The following is a 17,823-nucleotide window of genomic DNA, read 5'->3' as shown; positions in this document are numbered from 1 at the left end:
TTTCAATGTATTTTATCCTGAGTCAACTGAAGTCTGTTCCGGCCCAGAAGGAATTCCAGATGACTGATTAGTCATTTGATGGACGGAAATTTGTGAGGCATCAAAAAAGGCACGTGATAGATGGCATTATTCTCTTGAGTCTGGTGCGACAAAATACCTGAAAATTTTCCACAAAAGTAAACAACGGAGAGGTTGGACAAAAATGCGAGGTATTAGGGCTGGATTTTTAGGAAAGGTCGTTTTACTGGACTTTGTAAGGACAAAAAGTGGATGAACTGATCAACGAGTCCTGTGGTGCACACGCACACTTGACAGCAACCGGAATGAGATATGTGGCAACAACCTTGATGACAAAAAATGTTTTAGCAACTTCATGGAAGAAAACTATGATAAAACTGTGCACAAACATTAAAAGCTGAAAACCGGAAGCATTGGTCATGTAGGTATTTCATCACGACGCATCTACTCCTTAAATTAACAGCGCAACTGCTCTGAGCATTTTCCTGAAGCGCCAACAAGTGGCGTATGTCTACAGCCCCACACCAATTAGGCGCTCACTGCGTTCAATATGCCGAATTTACAATGCATGTGCGAATGAGCGATTCGCAAACGACGCGTTGTCTAATTAGTCTGAGTTTTGTGTTCATGTGGATAACAATAAGGGATTTGCATCAAAACAGCTTTCCTTGAAGGTGGGTATACCAATCAGCTGGGTGAAAAACAAAACTAAGCGTCAAATGGATTCACCCAAGTCTCGCCTAAATCTATTTTCTAACTGCAGGTGCTACCCAGAAACCACATCATATCTCAAGTGATGTGATATTCAACGTTGTGCAGCTATTCTCTTGACGGTCACACCACTATTGAGTTCCCTGAGAAATCTCAGTCTGTGAAAGATTTCGCTGCCGCCGGGGCCCAAAGTAGAGTTGTAGTCTACGAGTAACTATTAAATTCGCGATCCACACAAAAACAAAATTTATGCCAGCGTCTAATACAATCTAGCTACATGTCTTAATTGCAATGTACCCATTTTAAATGCTTTACACTGGATACGTTAAATGTGATGATACGGTATTCGGAAACGCTCCTGACAATTTGGAGATTTGGGCTTATTGGATAAAGTTCGAAAATAGCAACTCAACAGTTGGGGAAACATTGAAGCATCTGTTCGTCCAAAGCTGCTGGTGGTGTCAGAATTAAATTATAACAGCAAAAATGTATCGTCCACCGAAAGTCTATTGTTGCTCCTATCTAGTATCATAGTACCACAGTTTTCAGATAACCTTTTGATCCATTTACTCAGTAGATGTCTTATTATTGCCGGGTTCGGTTTCACGGCTGAACAATGAGGCACCAAAGAAAACGCCTATTTGGTTTCAGAACAGTGACAGAGTTGATTATTTCTCAGATATAATTCGATAATTTTGTGGTAGATGCTCGAATTAAGTGATACCAAAATGCTCGCTACTGTCCACTTTGATTTATATAAGTCGACAGGCGTAGTCCGTTCGTCATCTATCCATTGAGGTAGTAACTGTATAAAAGGAAAAAATTAAACCCGCTTATGATAGTCAAACAGGCTTAAAAAATAGCATTTGCGGTGCCTCGTGATTAGAGTCTTGTTCAAGGACGAACAAGTCTGCCGTTATAAAAAATGTCTTTGTAATTCAAATATATTTTGTTAAATCTGAACAGGCAATCTCTCTGCCCCAAAAATTAACTCTAGCGCTCATCTAAACACTAAGAACTGTAAACAGCGGACGCTAATTGTGGATAACTTAGTTCCGCCTCAGAAATTTCCAAAAAGTTACTTTCACGTACTTGCTTTTCATGTTTCTACGTTCACTGGGTCATGTAACTCGTCTATCCACCAACGCATTCATGCCGGTCATAGATAAGATTTCAAGGTTGAGGCCATCATTGTTCTATGTGAGCATTCGACAGCATTTAACTAAATTAGCGACAATCATTTGAACTTGTGATCCTACTACTAACGTTAGGTTCCGAGTTCCACTGTTCTAGACCAAGTAAAGTGGATTTTTAAATACAGGGACTATTGTGGCGGTATATCAGAATCAAATGTTTGAAACAACAGCTACGCTGAGTAACATTAGTTTCTCGTTTGCCCAGTTTATTATTTTTAATTAGTCTCCTCTCCAAGCAAATTCAATAATAAGAAATGCCCGTACTGAGCAGTAGATGATGGATGTATCTGCAGAACACGGCACGCTATAGACAACAAACACGGGAATAAAATAAACTATTCCGATTCTGTCTACTTACCAATTGACAACTAGTGTCATTCGGATGAATCCCCCGTGTTTACTATCACCAATTTACGTTTTCTGTAGTCAAAGTTTTAAAAAATGCGTAGTTTGAACTGCAATTTGTCCTCTTAGTTCGTCATTACCGGCAAACTTCTGTAAACCCCATACCTATGGGCTCCGTAGCTGAGACATTTCCCTGATAAGTTAATCTTGATCTCCGTAACCAAGATTAGTGAAATCTCAGTGGTCAAACACACATTATTGACCCTACTACAGTTGGGCGAACGAGAATGCCATATGACAATACTTGCTTACACTTGAACTAAAAGTTTCACGTTCGAGTTTTCGGCCTACCAGAATGTAGAATGTTGATCAATGAGGTCCCTACCATGATCGCTCAAAAACGTCACTACATTCTGCCAATGTCGCAAGCGAGGTGAGATAAACAAATGGCGGTTTGCTCATTCGGCTAAGAGTTTTTGATTATATAAACTGGATTTGACTTTGAAACGCTAATCTCTCGACACGAAAGCACCAGGTGATGTCGTATGGCATTTTGAAGATGAGGAATAACAGATGTGGAGGGGCATCAGGCGGTAGAAATTAGTTGCAGGGCCGAACTGACATAACAACAATGTATTACGTACACAGCGTAAGATTCGCAAGTAAGAGAAAATCTAGTTTTCCGGAAGTTAGCGTTCATGTTGGTACGCAAATTTTAAAGTACCATCAGCATTTCTGTATCCATCATGTGATCGTGAATCCCGCAAATGACCTAAAGGTACCGAAAGATTATTTTTCACCTGTGAGCGAACTGCATTTGCATCCACTGATTAGTACAAAATGTAATTCACATTGACAAATCATTATCATAGAATCATGAGTATGACACATATAACTTGGATAGTTGTTATCCATCGCAAATACTTCTGTCGAAAGTAAATTATGTAGTGGAAAGTTACCCACGGTTTGGATGCAAGTTTGCATTCAAGTCTGTAAAACACTACCATACGTCTTGACATATGATCCACCCATTTCTTGGCATCTGAAGGTCACGTTTGATGCTAGCAGGCTAGAACAAGCACACACTCCAGACCTTGCAGACAGATGAATGACACAGCAAAAGGATGGAGAAAGCTTTTTCCACTGATTTATGGGAAGTTACTGTTCGAAAATATTTAGACTTGGCGAAGTACACTCATTTGCTTGCCAATTTGGCTTTGATGGGAGACTCACGTGGAAGGCAGATATGTTTATCATTTATGGTGATTTGGACATTTTTGAGAAAGACACTATAATTATTCTTTCAAAAGTTCCCCCGGGGCTGCCAGAACCGCTGAATTCTGAGGGCTCTGAATTCTATAGCAATTTGACCTGTAGTTTGATTTATTTTGGTGTCAAACGGTTTAGAAGCATTTCCATCGATGGCAAATCGAAACACTTCGATTGCCACACCATTTTCTGATTCCTCTAGCTCTCTTTTGACACAGGTTGGAATGTTAGTTTCGTGGTAATAGCTGTTGTTCTCTTCTTAGGCGCATTTGATGTTGCCGATGTCAAGTTGAATCTAACAACCGATTCTAATGTTTACACCATGAATCATTTTGATAGTTTCTGTGTAGACTGATTCCGATTATTTTCGCTCTTGGTCTAAACGTTGTGTGATTTGTCCGGCTCTCAAATGGATGCAAGGTGGTGATTTATCGAGGAGACGAGTTGGATGATTGAACCCAACATGCTTCATGTGATTAGTTTTTCTTAAAAAACGCAGGAGAAAATGTCTGAATATCATGTCTTAAACAATGTAACACGAGGCTGCCTAACCTTATTCTCCCAAGAATTCCGGCCGGTTGATCGCTGGAAAATCGAAAATACACATCATGAAATTCAAAAATTTGAACCTATCCACAACTGAGCTGTAAATAAGACGGCGCCCCTTTCAATATAAAAACCAAAGTAGCTTTTCTGAAAATGTCTCACGGTACAATTGCTTATATGAATATCCGCCCATTGACTATTGACATTTCTGTCAAATGCATCACTGGAACTCAAACAGAAGGATCAGACCTATTCAACCTGGACTTGAATAAAGCTTTAAACGGCAAGCTCCTTGTAGACACTCAGAAACCACTGAGTGACCAGTGCTTCTCGCTGTTCAAATTCCAACATTGTTTGCAACTTTCCACCGACTCGCAACAATTTTTAGAATTTTGAGACAACAGATCGCTTCATATGGCGCAAAATGAGCATTTTTGTGAAATACTATAGTATCTAAATTAGTTTTTCCTTACGTTTCGCGCACGCCCTATCGAAAACGTACAAATGAATTAACTATCTGGCAAGTGATCTATCGGACAGGACTGGATAAAAGCAGCGAGTATCATTCTAGAGGAAATGTTTTAAGCCAAACCACCAAACGCCTCGTTCAAATATATGGCCGTCGAGTGTACCCGGAAATGGAAACACAATCTAGGCGCGGTGCCAGCATCTAATGACTGTTCACATTAATATCTTGCGTCTGCAGGTGACCCCAAGTGCTCAGTTTTATTATCGGAACGGGTTTGCAAGCAAGCAAACAGTCACAACCCTTTGAATCACGATAGTGGCTAGTATAAAAGATCCTGGTGTGCTCCGGTCGTACACTTCGGTGTACCCGGCTTTAGAAAATGCCTTCCGTACATGTGGACTGATCATACTATATCCAATGATCACCATAAATACTTGATTTGTGCCGCCGATCATTGCGCTGTCTTTTTTTCACAGGCCCACGGTCGAGCATTTCTGTAATTTGTGTACTTTGACTTTAGGTTGATCGTCCTGCAATGAGCCAACAGCTGTTAGCAAACCAGTTCCTCTAATCTTTCTTTAACGAATTTTTAGGAGTGTCCATTCAACATTAAACGTGGCTTTCATAAATGGAATTGCACAAAGTACCTGCGTTCCTCAACATAATTTAGGTCTTCTTACCATTATATCGACCGTAACTGCCTCATCTGCTTCTGTAGTCAGAGCATGTTTTAGCTTCTGAACAAACTTTTCAAAGATTTTCAGTGTCTACTTTTTTTTATTTGCATTTTTAGTGCGCCACCAGTTCCTGTCAGCGACGTAACGAAGCAAACCGGGCGTCAGTAGAAGAGTTTCACCAACTTATCCGACGCAGTGGCCGCTTTGACTGTTTCACCCATGAGGACCATGTGAACGAAGCCCTGTTACACAAATTTTATGGACCTGCGACCTTGTTTAACACATTGTTTTGGCCGCTCACGCTCCTTGTTGTATCTAGCTTAATTTTGACAGTTGTATGGATATATGATCGGTGTCGAGCTTGGGGAGATGAGAATACTGTGATAGCCTGAATTGTTCACTGATTGTCCGTTCTGTTTCTGTTTCAATAAACTATTTTCTTTCCAGTACCATCTCCAGTCATCAGTAATTGATACATCAGCTGGATAACTAAAGGTCATACCATAATGTCAACATGGTGTCCGCATATGGTCCATAAAAGTATCAACAAACTACTAAAGTTTTCGTGTTCATCAAATGTAGGAGAAAATATACGAGAAATATACGAGGCATGGGTGAAATTCGGATATCTCTATTTGTATTTCACCAGCTGTCACCAATGCAGTGTGATGCCACGGGATCACGCAGTACATATCAGACGAATAAGTTAGCAACTTCACCCTTGATACGGGCCTACATTTGTACCGGGGCCTACGTGATTTCGCCTTACTCCAGATTGTGTTCTAACACAGTAGATAACCGGGACTTTGCATTCCCAGACGTAGTGATTTCCGTTACCAAGCTCGAAAAATGTATTTGCGAATCTTTCAAAATTTGCAACGATTTGAGCTTACATGTACACAAACTCTGGCTTGTTCTACCTACAGACGACAACAGCAGACCTCGAAAGTGACAAAGGGACACCACAACTTTTGGGTATTCTTCCATTTCACCAAAAAGCATAACCCTGTAGGTACCCTCATGTTTTTTTTTATTTTTGACCAAGCTCTACTTCTGTGTACAGTTTACTGGCTTCAATGTCTCCTCTCATTTGTCCTCAACAACAGTCTCGTTGGTGGCATAGTCCAGGTAGTAAACTTTGAAGCACGATTACTTTAATAGCATTTTGGCCCGCACGTAGGTCTATTACAATTGCACGACATGGCCAAGGCACGTGCCATATGCACGTTCCTATGACTTCTACGAAAAAGTCTACTCTCTGGGAATTACTTAGTTTATTTGATTCTAAATAGGTGCCATTTGAAGCAAATCCCAGTTGTGCATAAATGTTGAATAAAGTTCCAATTCGCACTCGTGATATTAAGACAGATCACTCGATGCATGTGATGGTTTTTGCGGGAGGTGTATTGTTCAGTCTCACATCACTCTCGTTTTGAACAGTCGTCCTCCTGAGAACACGTTCACCCGTTCAGACGTGAGAATTCAGATGCGTCCAACGTGCGCTGGTGGAATAGTGGTAACACGTTCGCCTCGCATGTCAGGTGTCCGGAGTTCAAACCCCGGCAAGGCCATTGGATATGCACTGCTGATGAACTGTAACAAGAGCGAAACTCGAGTCCAGTGCTTCCGCCCCTTTGGTGTGGATTCACATGAATAATTGCGCCAGGACAGGAGGACGACTGTTCAAAACGAGTGGTGTGAGACTGAACAGATCACTCGAGTTAATGCGGATGTGAGTGAAGTAATTTTTGTGTTGTTTCTAACGGTCGGATGTACACACGCTTCAGACTATCTAAAGTTTATTTTCGTTTCATATTTGATGGCTTTTTGTCAACAATATCTGATGATCGGTTGAACTAAGATTCTTGGGACTGGCGACAGCCTCTGAAGGGTAAAATTTACAATACCTTCCTTGAGCAACTCTAAAGAGTACCGTGTGTAGAATAACAACATATTTCATCGTTTTGTTGAATCACAAAATCCGAGCAAAAGTATGCTCCGGAAACCTGCACGTGCTTAACAAAAAGTTGATTTCCCGTGGTCGATGAGCGGTTGTTCACAGCAACGCAAATGGATATTATGGCACTGCTCACACAGAGACTTCTACAAGCTTATGTATAATAATATAGCAAAATTTAGAATTTGCTAAGAAAGCGATCCATATATTTTAGTGTCACAAAATACTGGCTAAAATTAAGTGGAACTTTTGTGAAACTATTCGCCTTCGCCGACAACAGTCAAGCACGTGTTTTGAAAGTAGCTGGAGTGTTCACACAAAGAAATATGCTACCTGGGTTAAAACCATTCCTTCACTTAATTTCTGCACACACAGAACGACGTTCGCATCACATCTCCACCTGTACATTGATGGGGGCAACAGAAAGATGTTAATTTTAGATGTGCCAAACGTGTGAACCGTTTTTCTGGCTGTGTACAGAGTATCAGAATGGAAGCACAGCTAGCTGACCACATTCATGCCTGTTTTCTACGGAATTAGCCGCTGATAGTTTTATTTGTTTACAACAACGCTATAGATATATGGAATTTTGCTGTCTACAGACTGTCCAACGGATATTTATGCTTTCTTGTGAGTGATCTACCTTCTTTTGCAACTCTACTCTAGATAAATGAGTTACTCTATCACATTCTACTTAACACAGATGCTCAAAGGCTTTAGATTAGTTAATAAATTCAGAAAAGTGGAACCACTGTGCATACAGCAGCGTCAGATGGGACTTATATTTCTTAAGTGCAAACCTGAGCTTACATTTCATCGGTATGATATTACCTTCACTTTACTCTAATATCTAATAAAAAGAACAATGCTCGCATTTTGTCTGAGTGACAAAGCAAAGGCCAACCATCAGTGGAAATATTCAACTTGCACATTGGGTATACTGCGGAAAGCGTAAGATATGGCCGGGTTAACAACACCTAGAGTCGCGCTCTATTTAGTTCGTGTGATCTTGCGTTTTTATCCTACGCTATTCCGTGCAGTCTTTGTGGGTTTACCGCTTGGCTTTCTTAGTATCAGGCTTTTGATCATGCAGACTGAAAATACTTCCTGAAGTTACCCCTCAACTTTGACTTTCCTATTATTCGTGTTGCACTACTATTTATAAATGGAATGATTCGAGTTTGACGACTGTATCTGTGCAATAGCGCGATAACATAATCCCACAAGACACCTGGATTGCTATACAGTGCATAATGCATTATTCATTATATGTTACTATATATACTATATGAAAGTACGATAATTAACAAAAAATAAGAATTCAGTGAATAAAACAGCATGTTTGTTAAGCTTTTTAAAAAAAGGGCAGTCTAGAGGAGTGTTTCTGATTAATATATATTCACGGGCAAAGTGAGCAAAGTCTAGAGGGTGTTTCTGATTAATATATATTCACGGGCAAAGTGAGCAAAATTAATGCAACTTGGGATATTTATCTGCAGCCTAAGCGGTTAAACAGATTACATTCAGTTTTTTATTTGAAAACTAAAATCAGCAGGCTAATAAGCCCATAAATTGGAGTTGTTTAATTTTTCCTATTTTCCGGTAAATCATGATGAAGGGTACCCATTTGTCTTTCAACATGTGATGCTTGGCTCAACGACGTTTACTTTTTTTCTTAGTAAACAAATCGCCACGAAAGATTAATGCTCAAAAGCGTACACGCACAATTATCAACCAAGACACTTCACCCAATGAAATCTTCAACATCGTTTCAGAATAAAACAGCCCATTTCCTTAGTATAGAGTTAAAACGCATACGTCACTTCAGCTCTCAACAGAACTGTTTAGTGAAAAATGAAATTGGAGCAACAAATTAATCTGAAGTGGATATCTTGGGTTGTTAGCATCCATCCAAAAAGGTGTACTTAAGAGACGGATATCGTGATCAACGAATGTCGGCATTTTGCCAACTAACCTGAAATGAAATTAGTAAGCATAGCGTACACATGACGTCACATTTAGAATTCTTGAATAATTTTTTAGGCCATTCCAAAATATTCCTTTTCTCTATAGTATACCTCTCGCGCATTTGGCACACGCAACACAAAAAAATTAATGAAATATAAGTAGAATGAAATACGCGAAATTTCGGGCCACTTCACTAACCAAATTCGCTCACATGACGAGCACGTACTTGAGATTCCGCAAACAAATTTGTTCTACCGAAACCTGGTTTTCAGTTACAGATTTTAAACTCCAACGTTGGAGCTGTCTTCTCACACCTGAGAAGGCTTTTGTGTAATCGAAGGCTCTGTCAGCTTGGTTATCATTAAAATTTAAAGTCGATTATTGTAGCCTAATTATTTATCTGACAGTTTTCCACTATCCCAGAAAGGATTATTTTTCCTTGGTCAAGATCTCACACTTCTTTAACGAGCAAACACCCACGTGTACACCTAAAACTGGAACTTGAAAAGGTCCATTCTGACTCTTAATGATATTTCCATGTATGCTTGGTGACTTGTTCAAGTCTACCCATTTCTTTCGCGCGTCATCAAGGCTCACATCTTGTCATCTTGTCACATCTTTGTTTTGAGCTTTTTCCCCTGCATCTTTCGGGACAGAACTTTTCCTCTTGGCTGTTATTCGATGTGCCTGTGTTTTGCTACAGTCATACTGCCACACGCTTCCGAATTGGTGAATTTCACAGAGACGGATATCGCGATCAACGAATGTCGGCATTCTGCCAACTAACTTGGAAAGAATAGAGTAGAGCAGTAGTAGTATATCGCACACATGATATTGCCACATTTAAAAGTCCTGAGTGATTGTTTTTTTTTCAGCCAATCCTTTTTCCCCATAGTTTACCTCTCGCGCATTTTGACGCAGTTAATGTGAGAAAATGATTGTCCTCTAACATACGCAAAATTTCAGGCCATTTCGGCGGCCAAATCCGCTCACATGGCGAGCACATACTTGAAATCACCCAAATATATTCGTTCTACCAAAATCTGCTTTTGATTCATAGATTTTCAACATGAATTTAGTCTCATGAAAAACATACTGCGTCTCAAACAACAACTTTAAAGACGGTCTGAAATAATGACATTTACGGAGGCAACGTCTCGAGATAGGACGTTACACCGGCAGACAATCGAGCACTGTAAACCTCCTCCAATATGTGACCATGAAGATTCACATATGTCACACAGATCCGGAGAAAAGTTTATTTGTGTTTTGTTACACTGGCAGTATCCAACAGCCTTTAAATTCATTAGAACTAATTTGCTAGCGTCGACATGCGGTTGGCATCCACATTGCGCGTCATTCAATTTTTTTCCTTAATGTCATATTTTAGCCACCATCTGGTATTGCCAAACTAGGCGAGTTACACAAATTTTCCCAAGAATGATAACTTGTTATTGAATTTCGGGGAAATGAACTCAGTTTGTAAGCAATAAATGTTTCAAATGGATTTTTCAAACGTGTATCAGTGCATTTTACGCACAAATCTTGACTGTGCAAGCACCTGCTACCGTGATCGAACAGCCTTTTCCACATCAGTTTAACGGCCAAACCTAAAACCTTTTACCATGAAACAGCTTGCTTAGTGACAAATAATAAGGCATGCGTCTGTTCACCAATGCTCAATCTGATTAAGCATCATTTGCTTATGTATGCCTCTGTAATTCCTCTGAGGTTTCTGGCTGTTTTGATGTATGCTTTAAATTTAGATTTATGCCTAATCTTCTTTAACTTGTACACATTCGTTCCATCTTAAAAATTTAACTTGTGGAGGAAACTCCTGAATAGTTCGTACCTAAATCATGAGGAAAAAATTCATCATAACGGGTGTCCTTACATAAATCAAGTGAGATTTCTTTGCTGTGGTCTCTACGATCTCGCTCATGAGTCAAGCAGCATTGAAACCAACTTGATGAACAGCTTGCAAGCAACGGCCGACTACTACGCTTTAATGTCTTCCTGTTGTGTACGCTAACAGAATTATCTGTCTTTTAGCAGTTTATATCTCGAGATTCACCATAAGCTGTGCACCATTATAGAAGGCGTAGTAATTCCCTGACAACTGAGTAAGTTCGTATCTTCTTGTTGCGATCTTTGTCACCTGATTCAACTCTGTACCATATACTGCAGTTATCCTGCTCAATCTTCTCCAATTGTTAGAGCATACTTCCTAATTTGTTGGACTGGGACATTGAGAGGCTGAGCGAGCCTGAAGCAGTGCTTATTACTCTATTATTTTATATTCGGCCCTTTGAAGACGTCTTGTTCTCAATTCAGTTTTAAGACTCAACACGTTTCGTTCCATCAGATCCCCTCATTCCCGGTTGAACACCTTGGAGAATGTTGCAGTTTGGGATGCTTGCTTTTGGACAAAGTATCGTAGCCTGATTAGTCAATAAGAGCTACCGAAAGCATCCTAGCATAAATCAGTAGCAGTAAACACCAATAATCGTACCGGAAATTGAACCCAAGACACGTGACGTTCAAGGCAATCATATTTTCACTACTTTGCCGATACACGTTGGGAACAACACATTCTCCTATCTGATTGGGTAGACGTCTTCGCCGGCAGGCTCAGATATCTAGCAGTAAGTAAAGTTTAACTTACTTTGAACCTCCAACGTTGAAGCTGTCTTCTTACACCTGAGAAGGAATTCATGTAGACGAAGGCCTTGTCAGTTTGGTTATCATCAAAATTTAAAGTCGGTTCTTGTGGTCGAATAATTTATCTGTCAGTTTTCCCCTATCCCAAAAAGGATTTTCCGTCTCCTTGGTCAGGATCTTGCACTTCCTCAACGAGTAGAACGCCCACGTATACGCCTGTGATTGGAATTTAAAAATATCAATAGTGACTTGCCCGATTCCGTCCATTTCTTTCACTCGTCATCAAGATTCACATCTTGTCAACTTGGCTTATCCTTGTTTCGAGCTTTTTTCCCCTACTTGATTCAAAAAAGAAATTTTCTGCTTTGCTGTTATTCAATGTGTCTGTGTTTTGCTACAGTCATATTTCACAAGCTTCTGAATTGGTGAATTTCACCTTCTATTTATCTACTCACGTATCTATGTATCCATCTATCTGTCTATCCATCTATCTACTTATCTGTCCATCTATCTATCTATCTATCTATCTATCTATCTATCTATCTATCTATCTATCTATCTATCTATCTATCTATCTATCTATCTATCTATCTATCTATCTATCTATCTATCTATCTATCTATCTATCTATCTATCTATCTATCTATCTATCTATCTATCTATCTATCTATCTATCTATCTATCTATCTATCTATCTATCTATCTATCTATCTATCTATCTATCTATCTATCTATCTATCTATCTATCTATCTATCTATCTATCTATCTATCTATCTATCTATCTATCTATCTATCTATCTATCTATCTATCTATCTATCTATCTATCTATCTATCTATCTATCTATCTATCTATCTATCTATCTATCTATCTATCTATCTATCTATCTATCTATCTATCTATCTATCTATCTATCTATCTATCTATCTATCTATCTATCTATCTATCTATCTATCTATCTATCTATCTATCTATCTATCTATCTATCTATCTATCTATCTATCTATCTATCTATCTATCTATCTATCTATCTATCTATCTATCTATCTCCTGTCTATCCCAGTCAGTCATCTGTCCGTCTATACACCTATCCTACCTGCCTACCTACCCGCCCACCTACCTAACTAAATGAATAAAGAAATAACCAGAAAACCAACTAATTAACCAACTTACCGACTGATTAAGTACCCAAAAGACTCTTTATCAGTCAAGTTGAGTAGCCACGGTCTCCGTGTGCCAAAATCTGTGCCTACATCTATGCTTGCCTTTTATATCCCAGTTTATCAATAAAATTATACAGAATTCCACATATAGATCGAATGATTCCATTAAATGAAATAAGGCGGCACCTCTCTTGGTTGCTACTAAGTATAATGCGGATAAACCAAAGCATATCTAAATAAATGCAAGGTTATATCAACATTCACTGGTGATGTTATATTCCGTAAAGAATGTGCAATGGTTCACCGAGGTACGTGTCATAATTTGGCTAATAGCACTAGTCACAGATAGCATATTACCAAAACTTCATCCACAATGATATATGTGCTTTAATTCTTTGCTCAGAATTGCTATGCCGCAAAGGTTGACGAGGGAAATTCGTATGGATGGTTTCTTCAGTAGTGTAAGTTGTCATGCACCCACGCAGATGTCACGCTTGATTTATTCTCACTTTACCGTTCGCCTCGGAGCAAATCCAGCATCCAGTAATTCAAAAAACGTTTGCTGCTGATTAAGTGGTAGATGATTCTTTCGCCAAAACAACGGCTTCCTGGCCAATAGACAACTAACCCACCAAAGTTACAAACACTCAGGCAAATTGCCAGAAAATGTTTGATTAATTTTGTCAATCCGCAGAGATTCTTCTTGTTTGAACTGCTTTAGTCTCACTTGAGTTACGAGCACATTCGTTGTGAATGTTTCCACGCCTTAGCTGCTGCAACGACTGCGCCTTAGTGTCCGCTTCAACATTCCCGTACCATCGAATTGCTCTCAAGATCTTTCTTTACCTTGCAAGTGTACGCTGGAAGCCGGACAACACGATTCTTTTTGTTGCGTGGGTCTTCTGAAGTACGATATGTGGGATTTTTGTACGGCCATTGGGTGACACTGAACGTTCTTTCCAGCGGCGTTCAATCTGGGCGACACTTAGTACGAGAAATACTAATGAGAACACAGTAGAACCGGATATGTGAACGCCAGATTAGTAATTTCATACTGATACTCAACTAGACAATATGTAAATTGGTTTAAATTTAGGAAACAACCTCACCTGTTTTTCAATCATTACTGAAGAACTAGTGGCATTGTCATTTCAAAGGTTGGAAATGGGTGATGCACCTATTTTCAGTGCTAATGCTTGCCTAGATACCGGAGTGAGATGCTGCACATCATGTAGTCAAACTTCCATTGTGCGAGCACACGTCCTACGCAGGTTCCTGCGAAACTGTTCATTACAGTGTACTTAGCTTGCAGCTTTCACACGTTGGACTAATTTAAGTGTACCCTAAACATCGGTGTTCTTTGTCCTTGCTGTTACCATTCCGATCAAGCCCGACTTAGCCACTCAATTTTTTACAGTTTCATTCCTTACCTCTTTGCAAACATACTTTTGGGATTTCCAGCCGCAAATTTAGCATTCACAATTTTCGGCCAAGCATGTGATTTTTTAAAGAAATTCACCAAACCATCTACACTGCATAATCTATTGTACTTTAATTTCATATGCAGGCAAACATGTCTTGAACACCTACAACAATGACTAGCCAAGATGCTGAAGTTCCAGAGGACCTGCCAAGCATAATACTTTACCAAAATGCAGTACCAATCGCTGATAATAATATCGTCTAACACACGAAGTACATCACGGCTAATCAAAGCTAATTATTTAAGCTACGAGCCATCACTAGTAACACTTAATCTTACTATATCCTACCATACAAAATTGGCCACGTTTCACAAATTCCACGTGGAATTACCCTCGTGACATATTCATCACAAAAAATACTTTGAGTTGGTTTGTGTTTTATCTTTATACGCTAATGCTGATGTTCGCCCTATGATTTCCTTAAGGTTATTCGTTACTTCTTCCATAAAAACACAACAACCGATGTCCGGAATTTCGTCTTTTTCGGGGCAACTTGCACGTCAGACCTAGTTGAGATGACCGTTATTCGCTATTTGGCAACACAGGTGTTGCTTTGATAAGTCTTTTGTTTGCTTCCAGTGTTTGGTGCACATTCAATTGAACAGCAACATTTTTTCCCGTCCGTGTTGCCAAAAGCATTTGGCACATATCAGAAAATTGCAGGGACTCAAGTATCAACAAACAGCCATCCCGAGTGTCCGATCAAAACATACAAATGCAAAAGTGGAAGTTGTCGGTATTCAGATATTCTGAGTGCTAGCTCAAGATTTCCGTTCCCAAGTCAACATGATCAGATCCCACACCTGAGACTGTGTTTGTGCAGAGAAGTTGAAGAGTTTTCAGCAAAATTACGAGTAGATTCCTCTAGAAAAAATGTACTGCAATATCTCGAATATCGTTCAAACTGAAACATGAGGCGGCCTGTGTGCATCACAAAAACGGGAGATTCAGTTGAATCTCTTGTGGAAACCAAATTGATTTGCAAATGAGTGTATTTCGCGTAATAAATTCCTGTTTCTTGTCCTAAAAATGTCCCTGTGTACGTTCCGGCCAATGGTACAAGTGGGGATTAATAATCGATATTTTAGTTCAGAAATGCAGAACAAGTGGTTCAGGAAATATAGTATGTTGCCGCATATGTAGAGTCCATGTTTATCACCGTGTCACTCAGTGCGTTCGAACTATGTGAATCGGCCTCAATTCTAAACTCTGTGATCCAAAAGACGGACGGACATAACAGCAGTGCAGCTTCCAGAAATAGCATTGGATATTCTAAAACGAAGGTTAATACATGAACTAACACGTCAACTTTTACATCCTGAATGGGACGTTTTTCCCTCCCTTGGAAACCGAAATTGTAAACGTTTTTGGTAGATCCCTTCTTTTTTGTTGGGCTAACAGGTGTAACATGTAAAACAAGGCAAATAAAAAATAAGGCATCATTGCGGGAGTTCAGTCACGTTGTATTTAAAAAACTGGGTGCATGTAGTTTCTTGGTTGACGACTTCGCGCGGCTTGCCATTTTCAGGTATCTGCGCTCATTAACTGATCCAAAGGAATACATTTGTTGCGAAAGCTCCATTATCTGTAACGCCTACACGTCGCCACATCAGCTACATCGGCACATAAGTCTCCTGAATGTCCGTTTGTTGGTATTTTCTCATGGTTTTCTCATGGGCCACAGGCTGTAAGAGGGAGTAGGTTTTGTTCCGGTCGCTTTATCCACCAAGTACAGGCGTGAGTTTAAGCGAATTATTTTTAAACCTGAAGTAAAACTCTCGTTTAGGATTTCTTCTTAGTTAGAGGAAATTTGATAATTTCTAACTGATATATTGCAGTTTAAGTGAAAACAAACTCAGACAGGATGTAACACCATGGATTTTCACTTCTACGATCCACATCATGTGGTCATGTTTTGAAGACTCCACAAGTGCCAAATTCCCAGATGGAAATTCCACTCACATAAAGTTGCTCTTTTTCTGATCTACTTATAGAATGATAGTAGTTTGCGTTTTCTGTGTTCGATTTGGAGTTCACCATGTAAATGGGGTCAGTCTATGTAGAAAAGCCTGGCACGCAGTTTCGGGAACAGATTCATGAAGCATTCTGGACAAGCTTAGCTTTCCTGCATCGGGCTTTGAGGAGAATAATGATGGATTTGGTAGGCCTTCTGCAAATCATTCAATCGCTTTCAAGCAGGCTCACTGGATCAAATTAAGCAGATCATATGGAATATGTCGGATCCTTCGAAAGGGATGTAACCAAAACTTCTTACGCGCCAGATTGCTGATCCATGGGTTTTGAAAAACATTGTGATACTCTGCATCTTCTCAAATTGCTTAAATAAATAAATAAATCAAATATACCCCTCCACGGCAGCAAAAAAGGACGAAATCCGCCTCACGATTTGACAGGCAATCTTCTTATGGTTGAAGGCGATCATTGTGAGGCTATACAACAGCATTCCTGAGGTTACTACTGCAGATTCACGCCTCAATAACATGCGCAACTGACTGTTCCCCAAATGGGTTGGTCAGCCATCTTTAGCACATGCCTTCACATCACGACTGTATGACATATCATTCACATGCACATTCATTGTTGTTTCACAGCATCCTGCTAGTCGCACGAATCAGTGAATTCAAGGTAAGCTCTTACTTGGGTACACCAACAGCACACATGCCGACATGTTAACCCTCTGAATTCAAGCTAAGCTCTTACTTGGGTACATCAACAGCACACATGCCGACATGTTAACCCTAGATGCGACTGAAGCGCACTAATCTACTGGCCCACGTTGGCCGAATATAAATCAGGACATATACATTTAAACGATTCGTCTAGTTTGACCAGTAATTTGAGTAGAGAAATGTGAATGTGAATTCTTTGTCCCGCAACAACACTTGAGGTTAAATTCACAACTCTGATACATTACTGTTAATGCAAAAGCCATCAGACGCCCGAGTCATTTACAATGCGCCCACAAGCATCTCACAGATAAAAGAGGAAATTTTATCATCCTCTGTCTGGAAAACCCTAGTTTCGTTAGGTCTGCAAAGCTGCAACACATGAAGTCACATCCGTCAGGGTGAACTGGTCAATCCAGTAAAACAAAGGGATACGTCAACATAAGAACAACAGTTTTGAAACTAAGGGTTTTTAAAATACGTGCAAAGTTCCTGGCGCAAAAGTAGGTTGATTTTTCACCCTGTACAAACTGCTACTGAAGCCCTTGTTATCTAGGTTGATTCCCTGTACAAACTGCTACTGAAGCCCTTGTTATCGGCTAGACTTTTAGCCAATATTTAAACCACTGGGTTATACTGGAGAGGAGAGCGCGACACTCACAGAGTCTCTCA

The 17,823-nt window shown here is 39.7% G+C and overlaps 1 protein-coding gene across 1 annotated transcript in view; it reads left to right on the top strand.

The window, feature by feature from the left end:
• Positions 1-17,823, top strand: part of T265_07514 (hypothetical protein) — a gene marked incomplete at both ends in the record, with an annotated part of 162,021 nt that overhangs the window by 117,640 nt on the left and 26,558 nt on the right. Inside the window, one exon of the mRNA XM_009173051.1 lies at positions 5,348-5,461. Coding sequence (XP_009171315.1) covers positions 5,348-5,461 — 114 coding nt within the window. The remainder of the gene's footprint in view (positions 1-5,347; positions 5,462-17,823) is intronic.

The sequence above is a fragment of the Opisthorchis viverrini genome (genome assembly GCF_000715545.1).
Source record: "Opisthorchis viverrini unplaced genomic scaffold opera_v5_177, whole genome shotgun sequence".
Lineage (NCBI taxonomy): Eukaryota > Metazoa > Platyhelminthes > Trematoda > Opisthorchiida > Opisthorchiidae > Opisthorchis > Opisthorchis viverrini.
The sequence above is the reverse complement of the archived record's forward strand: the minus strand, read 5'-3'. Positions and strand labels throughout refer to the sequence as shown.